Genomic DNA, 19,259 nt, shown 5'->3' on the forward strand with positions numbered 1-19,259 from the left:
AAAAAAAAAAAAAAGAATAACAGGAGGTGAAAACATAGTGAGAAGCACAAAAGTCAAGGTTGGGAGAAAGAACTGGAATAGAACAAGGACAAAAGCTGCTCCTAAGAAAGTATGATGGGATGTGCAGGTAACGCAGCAGAAGAAACATTTTCTGGACTACACACAGGCCAGAATCTAACACTGAAGTGTTGATGCAAAAAAAAAAACCCATCACTGGGTTTCCGGAGAAAGACCCAATGGGCATCAGATGATGGGAGTGGGTCACCTGTCTGCCTGGGAGGGCTGGGTGGCCCCAGCCACTCTGCTCCCGGTGTGGTCCTTCAGTTCCTTTTGGGAGGCTTCTGGAGAGCAGCCACAATATCCCTGTAGTCAAAGGCTTCTACTCTAGCTGTCCTGACAGGCAGCATGGCAGTGGGTGGCTGGGGTTGGTCACTGTCTGTGACACCATATTCCAAGGGAGCTCCTGGAGACCCTGTCCTAAAGCAGTGTTAGGAAGAGCCTCAGACACAGTTGCTGAACCAGCAACCCAGGGGTGGACAAAACAAACTGCCCAGCTGGCAGGAAGGCATGGGTGGTATGTGCGCAGATGGAAGGCTCTGCCCCGCTCCACTGCTCAGCTACTTCCACACCATGAGCATAGGTGGGGGTCCAGGGGTCAGAGCCACTCCACCCAAATCCAGGGCTATAGGATCATAGGAGCCACACAGCTGGAGTAGGGTGAAGTGCTCGCAGGGGATTCTATGGAGGGCCAGACCCTGGGCTGGACTTGGCTGGAGCCCAGAAGTGTCTCCAGCTGCCCCCACTACTGAAGGTAACATGGACCCCTCCTCACCCCAGCTTTGTGGGCTGCTCATTGGGCGACCACCTTGACTTTCTGTGCAGGTACACTCACACATTTTGTTCTGGAATGTTATTTTGCTTTTCACATGCTCATGCCTTTCTCCCCATCCTCCATTTTCTGCTCCACAAGACATCCACCACACCTCCCTTCACCCCAGGAGTCCTGCCAGGTGCACCTCAGTGGGGATGGCCCCTCCACCAGTGCTGTCCCAGACTGCCAAGCTGCCTCATCCCAGCTCCTTTTGGGAAGGGAGCTGGTCACTCACTGTTGGAGGCCCTCAACCTGACAGCTCCCACAGGGGCTCCAGTACCTTCTCTCAGACAGAGCACTCTCTTTTTGGCTTCTGAAGCTCCCTGGATGAAGCTCTATGGCTGGCCACCTCCTCCAGGAAGCCCAATATCAGGCCCTCCTCCTGTGTTCCCTGCCTCAGGGAGGGAGACAGTAGGATCACAGAGCAGAAGGCCAATCACAGGGTTGGGAGAGGCAGGGGGCCCACCAGGCATGGCCAGCTCAAGCCCCACAGTGATTAAAGAAAGTGAGACCAGATTCCAGACTTTCCTGGGACTTTGAGATACAGAGGCCACACAGTGTGGCTCAGGGGCCACTGTCCTCAGAGAGGCTGCCATAGCATGTGCCATCCACAGCCCCCTGCCAAGGGAAGGGCAAATGTCCGTAGAACTGGACCCACGGGCTGCTGGGTACCTGACGACCCCCATCGAGGCTCCAGCTGAACCAAGGCTCCCTCATCCAGGGCCCCACAGATGCCTTCTCACAAGCTCCTCCAGGCTGGCTGCCCCATCAAGCTGCCTGGCTGGGCTTCAATAGCGCCCAGGGGAGTCCTGGAGGACCCAAGGCTGGGCGGGCCCTGGCCCATGCCAGGTACCCGCCTCCAGGCCTGCTCTGTGCCGCACAAACTTGTCTCCCAGGATTTTTCCACACGAAACACATCTCCCAGGGAAGCAACCGGTCTGATGAGCTGGGTGTTCCCACCCCGCCCTGTGGGGTCCCCACAGTTCTGTCCAGAGGACGCCCCGCACAGCCGGGTCCAGGATGCAGCCCAGGATAACTCGGCCAGCAGCAGTGGCCTCTGGGGTGAGTCAGGGGCCTAGAGGGATCCAGACCTCCTGCAGGGTAGGCTCCTGTTCCTGCCTTACCACCCACCACCTGGAGGCCCCATCTCAACCCTCCCTATGCAAGGAACCCTTCCCTTTCCCCTCTAACCCCCAACACTGACCCCTGATCCCCATCGTCCAGCTCCTCCTCCTCAGCACTGACCTCAATGCTGCCTCCTGGCTCTGACCACTTCCTATCCCCACTTCTGCCTCCATCAATTAAGACCTTGTCTTCAGAAGACCAAGGCTGGGGCAAGGGCCTGAAGGGGAGATCCCCAAGGCCAGGGTCAGGGTCCAGGAAGAGGCAGAGAGAAGCCTGGGTGACTTAGTCCCTCACCCTAGCCTTCTTAGCCTTGTCCCCAGCACCCCCAACCTACCAGGAGCTGGTCATGATCACTGGGCCTCAGTGAGAAACCTCAGAGCTTGCTGTCCAGGTGGCTGGGGCTGCTTGAGGGTCATCTCTCGGAGACCCTGCTTGGCCTGGGCCTCCCCTCCATGCCCCTAGACTCCTGGGTCCCCATCTAAGCCCCTGCCCCCCCATCCCAGTTCCTTCCCCTTCCCCCAGACTCCTGGGCTCCCTATCCCAGTCTCTGGCCCCCCAGACTCCTGGGTTCCCCATCCCAGCCCCTAGCCCCCCAGACTCCTCAGTTCCCCATCCCAGCCCCTGCCCACCCAGACTCCTGGGCCCCCATCCCAACCCCTGCACCCCAAACTCCTGGGCTCCCATCCCAGCCCCTGCCCCCCCAAGACTCCTGGGCTCTGTATCCCAGCCCCTCAGACTCCTGGGCTCCCCATCCCAGCCCCTGCGCCCTCAGACTGATGGGTTCCCTATCCCAGACCTCCATACTCCTAGGCTCCTCACCCCAGTCCCTGGCCCCCCAGACTCCTGGTTTCCCCATTCCAGACTCCTAAGTTCCCCATCTCAGTCCCTGCCCTCCCCCCGACTCCTGGGTCCCTATCCTAGCCCCTGTTCCTCAAAGTCCTAGGCTCCCCACCCCAGCACCTGCCCCCCAAACTCCTGGGTCCCACCATATCAGCCCCTGGCCCCCCAGACTCCTGAGTACTCCCCCAGATACTCCCCACAGCCTGGCAGGCACTGACATGAGTCGGGCCCCTCTGAGTCAACCCCCTAGGGCCGCCCCGCCTGTTGCCCTGACTCATGTGCTGGGAACGCCTCCCACCCCAAGGCCTGTGGGCAGAAGCCAGAGTGCTGGGATCCCAGGAGCCGGGAAGGTCCAGCTGGCCTTGCCCTGCTCTCCTGGTTGGGCTACCTTGGGGGCTGCCTGGACCTTGGGGCTAACTAGAGCCCCAGACTCCCAGGGAGTGAGATACCTTCCCCTTCAGATTAGGGGATAGCAAAACTCAGGCTTCCCCAAAAGTACGCTGGGCCTTCCCTAATGCTCAGGACACTGGTGTGGCACTGGTGGCACCCCAGTGAGTCCATTTGACCCACCCCACCCCACTTGGCCAGGTCTGACCTTTACAGGCTAAGAGCAAGAAGGTCCCACAGCCCTGTGGTCCTGCCCCAGGATTGGAAAAAGGAGACAGAAGGCCAGGCTGGCACCTAGGGCCATGCAGGGCCTGTTCTTCCGCCAAACTCCACCTTAAGCAGGCGCAGCCCCTCCCTCCTACCTGGCCCAGGTATCCCCGCCCCCAGCTGAGCTCAGGGCTAGGCCAGCGTCTGTCTCCAGGCTGGCTCTGGGTGCGGCCAGCAGGGAGGGGACTTTGGGGACAAGGCCTCAAGGGACAAGACTGTGAAGATAGTTTAGGTTGAAGGAGGCCGCTGAGGGCCAGGCCAGCTGGACGGGCCAGGCACCCCTGCTGCCATGCAGGACGGTAACTTCCTGCTGTCGGCCCTACAGCCTGAGGCTGGTGTTTGCTCCCTGGCGCTGCCCTCCGACCTGCAGCTGGACCGCAGGGGCACAGAGGGGCCAGAGGCAGAGCGACTGCGGATAGCCCGTGTCCAGGAACAGGTCCGCGCCCGCCTTCTGCAGCTGGGCCAGCAGTCACGGCACAATGGAGCCACTGAGATGAACACCGAGGCAGCCAGAGGTAGGCCAATGCCACAAGGGGCTAGGTAGGAGGGACAGCAGTAGTAGGCAGAGGTGGCCACAGCAGGATCGTGGTGCAAGGGGCAGAGGCCAAGGCAGGCGGCTCCAGCTTCAGTTCCTGACTCACCTAGGCCTCACTCTGAGTCACCTGCCCCGCCCCAAGAGGCAGGGAGAACCCTTGGGTGGAGCTGGCCCCCCAGGCAGGGACCCCTGGGCTGTGTGGGACTAAGCCTGGTTGAGCCCCACCTGTTCCCTCAGCCTCAAGCCTTCCCTGTCAGGAGGACAGGGGATCAGCACATGGTGGACAGGCCAGGCCCATCTGTCTGCAAACCTGGGACATGGACACACCTAGCCCTGTGTAGCATGGCCTCATACAGTGCTGGGGACATAACACAGACCCTCAGACACCAACTCCCCCAAATAGTGCCTCCTACTCCCTATAGGAATGAGCAGACCAGGAACAGAGGTGGAGGGGTGGGGAAGGGGAGCTTCGGGGAAATCCTGGAGGAGCTCCCAGGCCTTTCTGGACCAGGGGCTCCCTCTGGAATTGCAGGGGGAGGGCCTAGTTGGAGTGACCCAGATATTCCCTGTAAGAACAGTAGATGGGAGAGTGCCCCTCAGAGCCAGCTAGATCCTCCCAAGCAGGAACCCTGGCCCTATGGGGTACTGTGTGGGTGGGGGGTGTTTGTGCCTGGGTATGTTGAGGGATTACACAGGCAGTGAGTTTAGGGCAGTTCCAGAAATGTCATTTCCTGCCTTGTCAGGCTACAGCAACAGGAACTAAGGTTAGACAGTAAGATGAACCTCCCAGAATGATGGGGGACCAGATCATTTAACATAGTCCATGTGACATTTGGGGGACCTACCTAGGACTGGCTGTAGCCACTGGCCAAAGGGAAAAGGGTCAGGGTGGTCTGGATTATGGGACTTCCTCCCTGGGCTTCAGCCTTGCTGGTAACTAGATCAGGTGCCCAGGGGTCATGGGGTGGAGGAGGGTGAAGAAAGGGGTTAATTACCACCCTGGCCACTCTGCCAATTAGGGGAAGGTGGATTATAATTTAGGGGTGGGGGTAAGGTCCCTAGGTGGGGGCGTGTCCCCCAGGCTGGGCCTCACTAGCATCAGAAGCCTCATTAACCAGGGTGGGTCTAGGAAGGGCCAGGGCCCCCACTTCTGTGCACATCCCTGGAACCTCCCTGGGCAGGGTGCTGGTCTGTGTCCAGCTCTCCTGATGTACCTGCCTGTCTGTCCATCAGCCAGCCACACCCCTCTGTCTCTCTGTCCACTCCACCTATTCATTCAGTTATCCATTGGCCATCACCCATGTGATCCTCACCGCCCACTCTCCTATCTCTCCATCCTTCCACCCACCTGCCTGTCTCTCCAGGAGAGGGGCCAGGGTAGCTGCGCTTGTGCTTCACAGGGTGGGTAAGTGCGGCCCCTGCCTTGGGCCCAGCCATCAGGGAAGACTGGTCCAAGGAGACAGTGTGTCCTTGGCCAGCACCATGTAACTCCCCTGTGTCTGTGGCACATAGAGGCCTACACACAAGAAGAACTCAAAAGAGGTCAGTGTAGGCCAGGGTAGGCCAGGCTATCTTTCTGGAGGAAGGGGCTGGGTGCTGTGCTCTGGCAGGGATTGGAACACTGATGGAAGAGTCTTTGACGTATTTCCCAGGTAGCCAGAATCCCAAGGCCCACCATCTAAGGCCTCCCTGCCCTCCATCTAAGACTGCTGGGAGCAGAGACATCTAGTGAGAGGCAGGAGGCCAGTGCTTTGGGGTACTGGGTGGGGAGAGTGTCCATCACTGTCCCTGTTCCCAGGCACATCGAGAGGTCAGTACCACACCCTGCAGTCTGGCTTCAGTTCACGCTCTCAGGGCCTGAGTGGGGACAAGACCTCGGTGAGTGATGGACCAGGCCAGAGTGGGCACAGTCTGGGTTCTGTAGCCCATAGAGACTCTGCGGTGAGGCTGGGGGCTCAGGGAATGGTGCGAGGGAGCCCCAGGGTCCTCCTCACTGTCCCTTCCTATCCACAGACCTTCTGGCCCATCGCCAAACCAACCTATAGCCCGGCCTCCTGGTCCTCCCGCTCGGCGGTTGACTTGAGCTGCAGTCAGAAGCTGAGCTCTGCACACAATGGGGGCAGTGCCTTTGGGGCTACAGGGTACCGGGGTACCCAGCCTACCCAACCCATGCCCACTAGGCCTGTGTCCTTCCATGAGCGTGCTGGGGTTGGGAGCCGGGTTGACTATGACACCTTGTCACTGCGCTCACTGAGGCTGGGGGCTGGGGGCCTGGATGACCGCTACAGCGTAGTGTCTGAGCAGCTGGAGCCTGCAGCCACTTCCACCTATAGGGCTTTTGCTTATGAGCGCCAGGCCAGCTCCAGCTCAGGCCGGGCAGGGGGGCTGGACTGGCCAGAAGCCACTGAGGGCCCACCAAGCCGGACCATACGTGCCCCTGCCATGCGGACCTTACAGCGATTCCAGAGCAGCCATCGAAGCCGTGGCGGGGCTGGGGCAGTGCTACCGGGAACATCCCTGGAGCCTGTGGCCCGAGCGCCATCTGTGCGCAGCCTTAGCCTGGCTGACTCAGGCCCCCTACCTGATGTGCGTGGGCTGGACAGCTACTGTGGCCACCGCACCCTGCAAAGGCTTAGCAGTGGGTGAGCAGCTAGGGCTGACACAGGGAGGGGGCTTCTGCCACAGCTGTGACATGATCCCAAGGGTACCCTGACCCCTGACCTCTGGCTCTGCAGTTTTGATGACATCGACCTGCCCTCAGCAGTCAAGTACCTCATGGCCTCAGACCCCAACCTGCAGGTGCTAGGAGCAGCCTACATCCAGCACAAGTGCTACAGTGACACAGTGGCCAAGAAGCAGGTGACTGGCCCCTGACTACCCACTCACTACCACTTGGTGGCCACCCTGCTGGCCCCACTACCTTTCACTGACCTATGGCCCCTGACCACCCCTCTGATCTCCAAACTGACTGGGGAGACCCCACCCTTCTCAGCAGAAGGGTGGGAGTAGAATTTGCTTACACCTGCATGTGTCTGTATACATCTGCACATATCTGTGTATGTCTGTGAGTAGCTACATACCCCTGCATGCTCCTATATGTGACTACACACATCTATGTACATGTCTCCACACACCTGGACATGTCTGCATATACCTGCATGATCTGCATCAATTCACATGTGTCTTCACACATGTGTACATGCCTACATGCCTATGCCCACAGGCCCGCAGCCTTCATGCCATCCCCAGGCTGGTGAAGCTCTTCAACCATGCCAACCAGGAGGTGCAGCGCCATGCTACGGGTGCTATGCGCAACCTCATTTATGACAATGCAGACAACAAATTGTCCCTAGTGGAGGAAAACGGGATATTTGAGCTGCTTCGGACACTGCGGGAGCAGGATGATGAGCTGCGCAAGAACGTCACAGGTGCCACTGACCCCCCCGACTGTACCCACTGTTTTACCCGTCATCCCTCCTCTGCCTGGCCCCCTGCTGCCCCTCTGGGCCTCCCCCCCACCTGTCCCTCTCTCCAGCTCTCTTCCTCCTCCTTCTCCACCAGTCTCCTTCCACCTGTCCCTCCCTGTAGCTGTCTGCCACCTTCACCTATTCCTTCTCCACCTGTCCTTTCCACCAACCCCATCTCTCTCCTTTACCTGTCCCCTCTTCACCTGTCTCTCCCTCTTGCTGTGTCCCTCCTCTGCCAGTGCCCTCCTCTGTCTGCCTCCTCTACCCCACCATGTTTCCTTCCTTCCCTTTGCCTTTCTGTTCCTTTCTCTGTTGGCTGTCCTCATTCTTGCTCTCCTTGGGACTTTGTCTCTGTTACAGGTCCCCAACAACTCTGTTTTGGCTGTGTCTCTTGGAGCCCCCTCCACCCCTAGGGCCTCTCAACCCCCAGTATTGTTCTCTCTTGCTTGGACCCATCCCTGTAACTCCAGAAGCCACTCAATGTCTCCCCATAGGGGTTTCTGGATAAAGCATAACACCCCAGGGAAGCCCTGGTGGGCATAAGGATCCTCCACCACACCATCCCCAGAAAACCAAAGGGCACAGTGGGGCAGAGTCTGACAGCAGCCCTGACCCCATCTGCCCAGGTATTCTGTGGAACCTTTCATCCAGTGACAACTTGAAGGACCGCCTGGCCCGTGACACACTGGAGCAACTCACAGACCTGGTGCTGAGCCCACTGTCAGGGGCTGGTGGTCCCCCCCTCATCCAGCAGAGTGCATCTGAGGCCGAGATCTTCTATAATGCCACTGGTTTCCTCAGGTGCCAGAAGGACAAGGTGGACCTAGACAGAAGGGGTGGGAGAAGCCCACAGTCAGAAGAATGCAGGGGCTGAGCCAAGACTTGGGACAGGCCAGATGTGGCCACAAGGTGTGGCTGTGTTAGGTGTCAGTGTACATGGGGGCTGCAGGCTCAGGGTCCGTGAAATCTAGGACCTGATCTGGCTTCTCAGCTGCCCACATGCCATAAAGAGTGGGTTGGGGAGGGGTGGGCAGCAGTACCAGGAAGGGGAGGCAGGGAGGGACCTGGCCAGCTCAGCTAGGGAATGGATGGGTCAGCACCCAAGGGTGGCTGACCTGGGGCTTTGACCTGCCCTGGTCCCTAGGAACCTCAGCTCAGCCTCTCAGGCCACTCGCCAGAAGATGCGCGAGTGTCACGGGTTGGTGGACGCCCTGGTCACCTACATCAACCACGCCCTGGATGTGGGCAAGTGCGAGGACAAGGTGAGGGCTGATGGATGAGGGGGCCTGAGTACATCCAGGGCTCCCTCTGACCTTCTGCCCCCACCCCACAGAGCGTGGAGAATGCAGTGTGTGTGCTGCGGAACCTGTCCTACCGCCTGTACGATGAGATGCCACCGTCTGCCCTACAGAGGCTTGAGGGCCGGGGCCGTAGGGACCTAGCAGGGGTACCACCAGGCGAGGTGGTAGGCTGCTTCACACCACAGAGCCGGAGGCTGCAGGAGGTGGGCCTGGGCCTGGGTGGATGGGCATGGGTAGCTGGTCCCCAACCTACTGACCCTCAGTGTCTCCCCACCAGCTGCCGCTGACAGCCGATGCGCTCACCTTCGCGGAGGTGTCCAAGGACCCCAAGGGCCTGGAGTGGCTGTGGAGCCCCCAGATTGTAGGGCTGTACAACCGGCTGCTGCAGCGCTGTGAGCTCAACCGCCACACGACAGAGGCGGCGGCAGGGGCGCTGCAGAACATCACAGCGGGCGATCGCAGGGTGGGCCTCAGCTGGGGTGGAGGGTATGGGCAGAGCTTGCCCAGGGTCACAGTCTGTGAGGAAGGGGCAGCAGGTCACAGAGCAGGGGCCTGAGGCCTGGTAAGAGGGGTCCCCTGAGGTCAGCATGGGGAATGGGCCCTGTGAGGTTGGGTTGCCACTTGGAGGGGGGCTCCTGAGCTGGGTCAAGTCCTCTGGGGCCCTGGCTGGGGCAGCAGGAGTCAGAGAAGCCATTGTGCCCAAGACCTCTGGCTGGGCACAGGGGTCAGAGGGCCTTCCCCTCACAGCCTATCCCCACAGTGGGCCGGCGTGCTGAGCCGCCTGGCCCTGGAGCAGGAGCGCATCCTGAACCCCCTGCTGGACCGTGTCCGAACTGCAGACCACCACCAGCTGCGCTCGCTGACTGGCCTCATCCGGAATCTGTCTCGGAACGCCAGGAACAAGGATGAGATGTGTGAGTCAGACTATTGCCCCAGCTAGGCTGGCCTTAGGGGAAACAGCAGGAGTCAGGGTGAAGACTGACCCCTCCGACTCCCCTGCAGCCACGAAGGTAGTGAGTCACCTAATTGAGAAGCTCCCTGGCAGTGTGGGTGAGAAATCGCCCCCAGCTGAAGTCCTGGTCAACATCATAGCTGTGCTCAACAACCTGGTGGTGGCCAGTCCAATCGCTGCCCGAGACCTGCTCTACTTTGATGGGCTCCGGAAACTCATCTTCATCAAGAAGAAGCGAGACAGGTGAGCCTACTCGACCTTGTGCTCTATGCCATGCATCCTACAGCAGCCTGGTGGGGCTTTCTCACCCACCTAGCCTTCTGGCCCTCCATCACCTGCTGCCCCCACCCTCAGTCCTGACAGTGATAAGTCCTCCCGGGCGGCCTCAAGCCTCTTGGCCAACCTGTGGCAGTACAACAAGCTCCACCGTGACTTCCGGGCGGTATGTTCCTCCTGCCCAGAGCGAGCAGCATGTGGGTCCTGGGTGGCTGGAATGGGATGTCAGAATGGGACATGGAAACTCATGTGGAACAAGAGGCCCAGGAAGAGGACCCTGGGAGGGTGGAGACCAAAGATCCAGGAACAAAGGGTCTATGCTAGGCCCAGCAGACCATGTAGGAAAATGGGGCACAGGGCTGTACCGGCAGGCAGGCATACACCCTGACTCCCAGCCCCCTCCACCACAGAAGGGCTATCGCAAGGAGGACTTCCTGGGCCCATAAGCAAGACCTCATGGAGGAGGAGAAGTGATGTGGCCCAATCTCCGAGGGACAGGCTCAGCTGTGGTCACTTGCCAGCCTGGCCTGGAAGAGAAGGCTGCCACCCAAAGGGCCTCTTATTGTGGCCCTGTGCAATTTGCAAGGCCTCTGCCCCTGGGAGGGGGGGCCTCATAGCTGGGGACTTGGCTTTTGCAGGGCAGGGGGTGGGGCAGGGCTTGTGGCAGCTTGGGTGCATGGGGTGGTGAACTGGGGATATTGGCAGAGGTGGGGCATTGCCCCAGGACGGTCAGCACTGGGAATAAAGATGGCAATGAAGACAGCCAATGCCCCACACACTTCCACAGCTGGGTGGCCAATCCTGGGACTTGCAGTGTTTCCTATCATACCTGCCTGACCATAGGACACTCACCCTTGAGCTCACACACAAGCCTCCCAAGGTCTGAGGACCCAAGACAGGGAGAGAGTGTCCAGCAGAAGGAGATCTGGCACTGCAGGGCAGAGGGGACAGATGGACAACAGAGACAGCCTCAGTGCTCCCCAGGCACGAATACAGCAGAGGAGCTGAGGAGGGCTGCCCTGTGCACTGTACTCATGTGGCAAAGGCACAAATACCCTCTCTGCCCACCTGGGCCTGGAGAGGCCTTGGCCAGCAGTTCTTACACTGGCCACTGAGCCCTGGGGGCCAGTAGGCTTTGGGACACCCCTACCCATGATACCCAGAGTCAGTCCATGTGATTATGAAGCTACTATTTGTATCTTTACAACAAAAAGCTCCCGTGACCCTCAGAACTTGAGGTCTCTAAGGGGCCTTGTCACCCTCCAGGATGTGTCCAGACCAGAGGAGAACTGGGGATGCCACATGCCCAATCAGGGGCCAGGCAAGGAGACTATAAGAGGCTGCTGCAAGGGACATGCCTGAGCTGGCTTAGGATGGAGGAGGATGAGAGGGTAGATTTGAATAGACAGGCAGATGGTGACTGGATGGCAGAGATGAGAAAAGTATAGACCGGGCCGGCTGAGCCCGGAGGCAGGCCAAGGGGAGGCTGAGGGTGCTCTGAAGAGCTGTGCAGGCCTGTCCCACCCAGGAGAGGATAACAAGGTCCAGGCAGAATCCAAGACAACTTTATTTTCTGGCACTGGGAGGAACCTCAGGCCACTCCCCTTCCTGAGAGACCAGGCTACAGGCTGTGGTCCTGGCCCATCCTATCACAGACATGACCCACTTGCCTCAGCCCCCATATGTCCCTGGTAATGCTGTGACCCAAGGTGGGATGAGGGCTACACATCCTCCTCAGACACCAGGCAGTAGAAGTCCGTGCGAGCACTGTAGTTTCGGGAGCCCAGGTCTGAGACGTCCACTTCGCTGCCCCTGCCCTCTCCCAGTGAGACCCCACTTGCATGTGGTGGAACTGATGGCTCCCCAAAGACAGGTACTCGGACACCTGGGGAGGGGATACGGGACACCTGAGGCTGTGCTGTCCACAGCCTTCCTATCCCAGGAGTCACCACCTTGGGGTCAGTCCCTGTTCACCCCCCTGCTGTGGGGCCATGTGAGGTTCACAAAGTTTGCAGGCAGGCCTGTCCACCGGCCTTAAGGGTGGTCCATGCAGGAAAGTGTCCTTTTCTGAACCCTCTGCCCTATGCCTGCCCCATCCACCCCAGGCCGAGCTGCTCAGGTCAGGAGTGGGCTGGGTGGACATACCCAGGTCTCCTTCAGGGTCAAGGTCCAGTTCCAGGTCCAAGGCCCGGCCTTCCCGGACACAGCCCCGAACTATTAGCATGGGATCCTTGTCGTCCTGCAGCCGAGTCTGGGGGTCTCCCTCTACTGGCCTGTACCGCACCTTTCGTGGCAGCGCTAGTTGCAACTCTTTCCAAAAATCGGAGGAAGGCGTCTGGGGGCCAGGTTGGGCCATTTGCATGTGAACACACGGGAGGAGGTGCAAATGGAAGCCCCGTGCCACCCTGGCCCCAAAGAGCACTGTGTGCAGCAGCCCGCAAGTTCCCACACCCTGCACCACCCGCTTCCTTCCCTGGGGACAGGCCCCGAAACCCCACTCGAGGCACCACTCACAAAGTCCCCATCCCCAGGGCTAACACCGCCCCCACGCCCCCAGACTCTGAGCCCCCGCACCACGGAGCCGGGCCGCCAGAGCAGCAAAGTCACGAGGTGGCGGTGCTGGCGCAGCAGGTGGAGCGCGGGGTGCGCGGGGTCGCGCCTCTGTCCCTCGAAGGTGATGAAGATGGGTCTGCGTGTGAGCTCCAGCAGCCGGCAGAGGCCCTCCCTGAGGGGCGGGACCGTCAGGAGGGGCGCGGCGGGGGCCCACCCGACCCCGCGCGGGACCCACCGGAAGCTGTGGCTACACCAGGCCCGGCCAAGGAAGGCGTCCGACAGCACCACAATGAGGCGCCGGCAGCGGCTCAGGTTGACTAGCAGGTCCGCTGAAGGCTCTGCGGGAACCCGGGTGTCAGAGGGGCAGGGCGGGCACGGAAGGGCTTGGGCGGGCCCAGGCCCTGGGCGCGGCCGGCAAGGCGGGGCCTGTGGGGAGCCGGGGCGGAACCTGGAGGGCGGGGCCTGAGGGGAGCTGGGACGGGGCCGGGGCCTGCGGGAGCCTGGGCGGGGCCTGCAGGTAGCTTGGGCGGAGCCTGAGGGAAGCCGGGACGGGACCTGGAGGGCGGGGCCTGCGGGGAGCTGGGGCGGGGCTGTACCTGCGCGCGGTAGCAGGTCGCGATCGTCCAGGAAGAGCTTGTAGCCCCGACGCCGCTCCAGTTGCGGCTTCAGGATGAAATTTACGAACTTGCGATCCTCTGGGCAGTCGCTATAGGAGACGTAGGCATCGTAGAGCTTCCCGTCTGTGGGCGGCGACCGGTCAGCGCCAGCGTTTCGACTCCCCACCCCGACACAGGTCCTTCTGCTATCCCCAGTTCTGCATCCTCCTGGGCCTCACCGAGACCCCCAGGGATGAAGCCTCCCCGCCCTTAGCCCCACACGCAGACCGGAGCCCGCCTGACCCCATCCACCCGCCCGCGTGTACCCTGCGCACCGTTCATCTCCACCTCCCCGTGCGTATCCTGGTACCAGAGCAGCACGTTGAGGCGGCACTTGATGTAGAGTATTGCGGCCAGTAGCAAAGTCAGCAGGACCAGGACAGAGGCCACCACGGCTGCTACGTGGCCTGCTGAGTCTATGGGGGCCGGGAGATTGCCTGAGCCACTGCCCCTAGCACCATCCAGCCTCAGATCCCTGGACTCCGAGACCCCCACCCCACCCCCAGGACCCTCATCACCAGTTCTTCGCAGAGTAAAGGAGGCGGAGCTGACGTTCTGGATGGAACAGGCAAAAGCTCCGTAGTCCTCTGTACTGGTCAAGTTGACCCCCAGAACACTGGACACGAGCATCTCAGACAAGTTAGAATTGACCCTGGGGATACCAAGCCCCACTCTGTCACCTGGAGCCTGGGAACATCAGCAGATGCCCCAGAGCCCCACCTGTATAGACTCTCCCAGGGAGGCCACAGATGAGACTTCCCCAGTGGTTCTTGGGCCATAAGCTAATAGAAGTGACCAGAACCTGGAGGAAATATGGATCTGCTTCAGAACAGTCACCCCAATCCTGGGCCTGGGGCCTGAGGGTCTCCTGATCCCTGTCTTGGCTGCTGGTTGGTGTTCACTCAAACTCTAGCGCTCTGCTGATACCCACAGCTCTGGGGAGTCTCTAAGGGCCGTGCAACCCCCAAGATCTGTCCCTGGAGTCACCAACCCTCTGCCTGTGTCCATGGCAACACCTCATCCATGGCATGTCTGGCCAGTCAGTACCTGGCCCATGCCCAGGGTATATACATCAGAGAGGCTGCTGGCCCTGGGTCTGTACAGGTGGTCCCACTAACCCTAGGCACCTCAGTCTCTTACCAGGAGTCCCTGTGAAGGCCATAGTGGCTTCCATTGCCCAGTGGAAGCCTGTCTTTCAGCCACTGCACTGAGGGCAGGGGGCAGTGGGGTCCAGAGACCACCCAAGCTGTACAGTTCAGAACAACAGCACTGCCCAGGGCAGTCCTCAGGACCTGATCTTCAGAGGGGGAGAGGAAGTCAGGGGCCCTGTCACAGACACCTGAAGAGAGAGGAAACAGCAGGTAAACATGCCAGGATGCCAGCCCCCACTGGTCCCAGAAGTTCTGTGGTATAGGAAGAAGGTGGCAAGTCATGAGTGGCCTGGTAGTCACACCACATCTGTCATGAGTACCACGGGAAGGAGCCTGCACTTCTTCCCCTTCTGCTTGCCCTGCCTGTGACTGCCCTATGCTCAGAGGGTACACTCATGGTGGGGGGAGGGCAATGGCCAGCCAGGGTCACAGTGAAACCAACCCAGCCCCACTGCGTGAGGCCCATCTGGATGCTGGTCCACTCAAGACATGCATCCAGCTCCCCATTTCTCACATGCACCTGCTGTCCACCCCAGTGATACCATGATGTCCTGTCTATAGGAGGGCTAAATCCTGCACCCTCAGCCCACCTGCCTCTGCTGCAAGGGGTGTGGGCATGGCGGGGTTTGGGGGCTCAGGTGCTGAGTGTGCCAGCACCTTCCACTGGGGAAGAGCTGGGAGCCTGGGGCTCAGGGCCCCTCTGCTCCTGGCCACATGCAAGCCCTCCCCACCTCCCTAAGGCCAGAACACTCATCTTTGAATCAGGGTGGGAGCCCAGGAGTACCCACTCCTGCCATTCCTGGGCCTTACTGACCTCCATGAGCTTGGTCTGGAGACCTTGGGTAGTAGAGGGCCCACCCACACCACCAGCCCTTTGGTTCAGGACCAAAGGCCAGGAGGGAGGGTAGAGCAAAGGCTACAGTGCCGGCACACAGCCAAGCAGAGAGCCTAGGGTAAGAGCAGGAAGTGTGGTGTGAAGCGGCCTCAGGGGCAGAGGTGGGAGTGGGAACTCACACCTGTCCCCCTCTGACCTGCCTACCTGCCATGGCTCTGACCAGGGCCTCCTTCAGAAGGCTGGGGACTGGTGCCACCCCAGCTCCACAGGGCTCTTTTGCAGAGCAGACTAGTTCACCAAGGGCTGGCAGGACACCTCTCTGTCCTTGTGGTCAGTTGGACAGGGCACAGCACCTGGATGGGTCAGAGGCTGCCGCCATCCACAGGGAACAAGTTAAACAGGAACAGGATGAGTTAACCAGTAACTGTTGGCCTCAGGGAGCACTGGCCCTGCACCAGATGCCACCCTACCAGCCTCACAGCCACCAGTGGAACTTCCAGGAACCAGCTTGATGTTGCCTCAAGCCCCTTACACAAGACCAGAATGGGGATCACCTCATGTGGGCCCCGGGGTGCAGGACAACCCTCTGTCTCAGCCTGTCCCTGTTTACCGCTTCTGCCTCCAGGATCTCAGGGCACCCTGGGGCCACCATGATGTCAGGGGCGCAGTGGACATGCACCAGGAGGACCCATCTCATAAGGTGGCCATTGGTCTCACTCCTGACTGTCTCCTGCAGTTGGGCTATCACATGAGGGTGGGTGCTGCAGTGTCCATGCTGCAGTGCCTACGACAGGCAGGCCCTGGGGGCAGGGCATAAGCAATGTGCCCCCCATTGCAGGGCAGGTGCCTAGTTGCCTGGCTCTGGCCCACACTTGCTCCCAACTGTGGGGTTTTGTTCTCAGTTCGGTCACGAATCCACACATGCATGCAGATTGGGGACACCTACAGACACCCTGAGCTCAACTATGCCCTGAGGTCCTGGAGGTAGGAGGGGTAAACAGGGCCAGGCTGAGACAGAGGCCACTCTGAAGGGCCTAACAGCCATCCCTTCTTCTGGATCCTTGTGCCGTGCCCTCTTTGTAACCTGACTTGTCACGTCCAAACCCAGAGGCTTTTGTCTACATTGTTCTGTCCAGTTCTCCATGGGAAGTCCATACCCACCAAGAGGTGATGCTTCTACACAGGGCCCAAGATGATTCCCAGCCCTGATGTCTCTTGTGACCTATAGAACTCTGCAGTGATGTGGCTGCAAAAGGAGGTGCCTGGGGCCCTGAGGGTCCTCTCCTTCCTGGGTACTCTAGGTTCACCCTGCTTCTCCCATGGGAACTTCTTATTGTCCCTGCTGGGTGGACACATTGGGAGGGGACCTCAGGGATTGGGCCCCAGGGGCTTTGGTAGGGAGTTAAACAGTAACTGTTCCTTTTGCACAGGGGGAGGCACAGTGAACTTGGCTGAGCTGACATTTCCTGGGGAACTGATAGAGCCTCAGGCATGCTCCCTGGGGCACTAGTAAGGGGTCCTTCCAGAAACCCTTTGGGGTAGAAGACAGCCCTAGGAAAGTCTTTGAAGCAGGAGAACTGCCCATTAAGGGGCTGTAAGAGACACTCCCCTGTGCAACCACCTGCAGTGGTCTCTCAATTCCCCCACTCCCCAACTCAGACCTGGAACCCTGCAAGGGCAGCCTCAGACCCTTCTGGAAGTTGAGGTCACAGTGTCAGGATATAAACACAGCAAGCATCAGGTACACTCCCTTGCACATGTCCCCCTGCACCTCTCCCACCACCTTCCTCTGCACCCTCTTCCCCTGCAGCCCTCCTCTGTTCTTGCATTCTCTCCCCTGCACACCCTCCCCTGCACCCTCTCTTTTCACCCCTTCTCTGTACACCCTTCTTATACCCTCTCCCCTGCACCCTTCCTTGCACTCTTCCTCTGCATACCCTGGTACAAGCAACCCTCTGGCCCATGCACACCTGCACTGAACCCCAGGCTCAGCCTATGTGCACTCTAGCAGACTCCACACAGCACACGTCCTACTACACACCCTCTATGCCTCCTTCGCACACAGGATACTTGGAACTTCTCTCAAAAAGTGTAGGGACACAAGCATCCTAAGTCTCCACACTGTACCTCAAACCTACCCTTGGTTGCCAGTGCCACATTGGCAGCCTTCTGCTGCCCTCATTCTCACGTATGTGTGCATACACATGCAGGTGTGTTCCCTGTGTGCTGTAGGCCTCCTATCACCAGGTCCAGTTGTAAGGACAGGCGCTGACACAGGAAGGGCATCTTCACCAGGTTTTAACTCTTTCCTGGGGTGGGGGGAGTAATCCCGGATGTGCATTTGGAAGCAAACTCTCTACTGGGCTAGGCCCCAAGCAGTGTCCACAGCACCACAGCTGTCAGGGATCTGCCACCGAGCACAGTGAGGACTTGGCTTTTGTTTACGTATATTTTAGTCAGAACTTTCCCCTGTGGCTTCCTGACCTTGCAGTCACATCCTCTCCTAAACTTAAACCCCACCCAGGCACCCACCCCTTCCCCTGCAGTTGGTGGTTCTCACCACGCCTGCCCCTGTTCTTCCTGTAGCTGAGTCAGTCAGCTCCTTCCTTTGGGGCCCGTGCAGCCCACGTTGGCACTGCACTTCCCTTCGTTCAGTATGCATGGGGGTTCTGACAACAAGACCCCCAGAAGGATTGTCCTGCACACACAAGGAGGGGGCAGTGCAAGCTGCCTCCTGGATACTCCATGAGGCTAGTCAACACTCAACTGGGGAGGGGTCATCCATGTTGCTCTACCAGCCTGTAGGGGGTGGGGAGGCCAGGTTCAGAAGTTCCCAGTCAATAGTGGGGCCTCCAGCAGGGCTCTTCTGCCCTCTGTCCATCTCCCAGGCATAGCTGTCCTTCTCTATCAGTCATTGAATGCCTAGGTTGACTCATACCTACACTCCAAAATGAGTGAGTGGCCGCAAGAAGCTGTGATATCCTATGGACCTTAGCTTCAGGTTGGGTGGGCTGGGCTGAGGGGGCAGTGCCCTTTCCAGATAAGGAAGCAAATGCAGACAGCCATGGCTCAGGCTCTTGCCTCTGAGCAAGACAAGGGGCAGCCGGCATCTCCTGTTGTCACCACTGGCACCCCCATTGATCTAGGAGTCAGGTCCCAGTGACAAGGGGCTAGTATTACCCACTGTATAAGACAGGGATCCCCTCCAGTCTCCCTGTCCCTGGCTGAGCCCAGCAGAGGAAGACCCTGGAGCAGCAACTTCTGAACATCCTCAGCCCTGCTCAGACCCTCCTGTGGCCTGGTGCTCAACTCTCAGGTCAAAGTGTACCTTGGGCTCAAGTTGGGAAAGAGCTGAGGAGGCAGCACCCCAACCCCACAGGCCTCAGCTCCCTCTGCACACTTTGGAGATGTCCCTGCCCTCCTTAAAGGTGCCTGGTGGGCCTTCCTAAACACCAATACCCCTTCCCAGTCTCCCTGTCCCTGGCTGAGCCCAGCAGAGGAAGACCCTGGAGCAGCAACTTCTGAACATCCTCAGCCCTGCTCAGACTCTCCTGTGGCCTAGTGCTCAACCCTCAGGTCAAAGTGCACCTTGGGCTCAAGTTGGGAAAGAGTTGAGGAGGCAGCACCCCAACCTCACAGGCCTTAGCTCCCTCTGCACACTTTGGAGATGTCCCTGCCCTCCTTAAAGGTGCCTGGTGGGCCCTCCTGAGCACCAATACCCCTTCTCAAGAAGGGAGGCCGTGTCCCCCACACTGCAGGCTAGGAAACTGAGGAACACCGAGGCAGGAAGTGCAGAGGCCTGAAGGTCTGCGAGACTCTCCAGTTTGTGCCCTAGACCATGACCATCTCCCAGGGCTGTCTGACACGGCTTGACGTGTCCCTTTGTTAATGCCCACCGCTCTGTCCTACTCTGCTCCCTGCCCCTAAGTCCACTCCCCAGAACGACCAGAATCGAAGTACGAGCCTGGCCCCTCGGTCACCCTGCACTGCACACCACACTCTGTCATTCCTAGAAAGCGTTAGCTCCTCTGCCCTCAATCTGC

At 59.6% G+C, this 19,259-nt stretch overlaps 2 protein-coding genes across 3 annotated transcripts; one reads left to right on the forward strand and one right to left on the reverse strand.

Moving 5' to 3' along the window:
- The first annotated feature begins 1,869 nt into the window (after window positions 1-1,869).
- PKP3 (plakophilin 3) lies at window positions 1,870-10,519 on the forward strand. The gene is made up of 14 exons (XM_012813347.1): window positions 1,870-1,972; window positions 3,816-4,005; window positions 5,824-5,903; window positions 6,039-6,667; window positions 6,761-6,884; window positions 7,249-7,453; window positions 8,119-8,293; window positions 8,637-8,754; window positions 8,826-8,996; window positions 9,071-9,256; window positions 9,554-9,707; window positions 9,796-9,988; window positions 10,100-10,187; window positions 10,432-10,519. The coding sequence occupies exons 1-14, from the start codon at window positions 1,892-1,894 to the stop codon at window positions 10,465-10,467; spliced, it is 2,430 nt and encodes an 809-aa protein (XP_012668801.1). The 5' UTR covers window positions 1,870-1,891; the 3' UTR covers window positions 10,468-10,519.
- Window positions 10,520-11,570: 1,051 nt separating this feature from the next.
- On the reverse strand, window positions 11,571-17,211 carry SIGIRR (single Ig and TIR domain containing). Of its 2 annotated transcripts, XM_012813350.2 has the most exons (9): window positions 15,421-17,210; window positions 14,371-14,569; window positions 13,749-13,882; window positions 13,506-13,646; window positions 13,171-13,314; window positions 12,810-12,912; window positions 12,596-12,746; window positions 12,167-12,356; window positions 11,571-11,906 (listed from the first exon to the last, which is right to left on the reverse strand). In XM_012813350.2, exons 1-9 carry the CDS (start codon window positions 15,425-15,427, stop codon window positions 11,743-11,745), a joined length of 1,233 nt encoding a protein of 410 aa, XP_012668804.2. In that variant the 5' UTR covers window positions 15,428-17,210; the 3' UTR covers window positions 11,571-11,742. The 2 variants fall into 2 exon arrangements, with proteins under 2 accessions (XP_012668804.2, XP_023364372.1); XM_023508604.1 differs by having other exon boundaries at window positions 13,506-13,882; window positions 15,421-17,211.
- Window positions 17,212-19,259: the final 2,048 nt, after the last annotated feature.

This window comes from Otolemur garnettii, unplaced genomic scaffold (assembly GCF_000181295.1).
Source record: "Otolemur garnettii isolate 467f Iridium unplaced genomic scaffold, OtoGar3 scaffold00260, whole genome shotgun sequence".
Taxonomy (NCBI): domain Eukaryota; kingdom Metazoa; phylum Chordata; class Mammalia; order Primates; family Galagidae; genus Otolemur; species Otolemur garnettii.

Excerpts from the sequence above, each read along its gene's own strand:
- PKP3 (XM_012813347.1), top strand. The coding sequence starts at position 1,892 with ATGCAGCCCAGGATAACTCGGCCAGCAGCAGTGGCCTCTGGGGTGAGT. Across the intron at positions 8,997-9,070 it reads AGAGCCGGAGGCTGCAGGAG|CTGCCGCTGACAGCCGATGC; the intron begins GTGGGCCTGGGC and ends TCTCCCCACCAG. Across the intron at positions 9,989-10,099 it reads ATCAAGAAGAAGCGAGACAG|TCCTGACAGTGATAAGTCCT; the intron begins GTGAGCCTACTC and ends CCCCACCCTCAG.
- SIGIRR (XM_023508604.1), bottom strand. Across the intron at positions 13,883-14,370 it reads GGCCTTCACAGGGACTCCTG|GGTCAATTCTAACTTGTCTG; the intron begins GTAAGAGACTGA and ends TGGTATCCCCAG. Across the intron at positions 12,357-12,595 it reads TCTGGCGGCCCGGCTCCGTG|ACGCCTTCCTCCGATTTTTG; the intron begins GTGCGGGGGCTC and ends CCTGGCCCCCAG.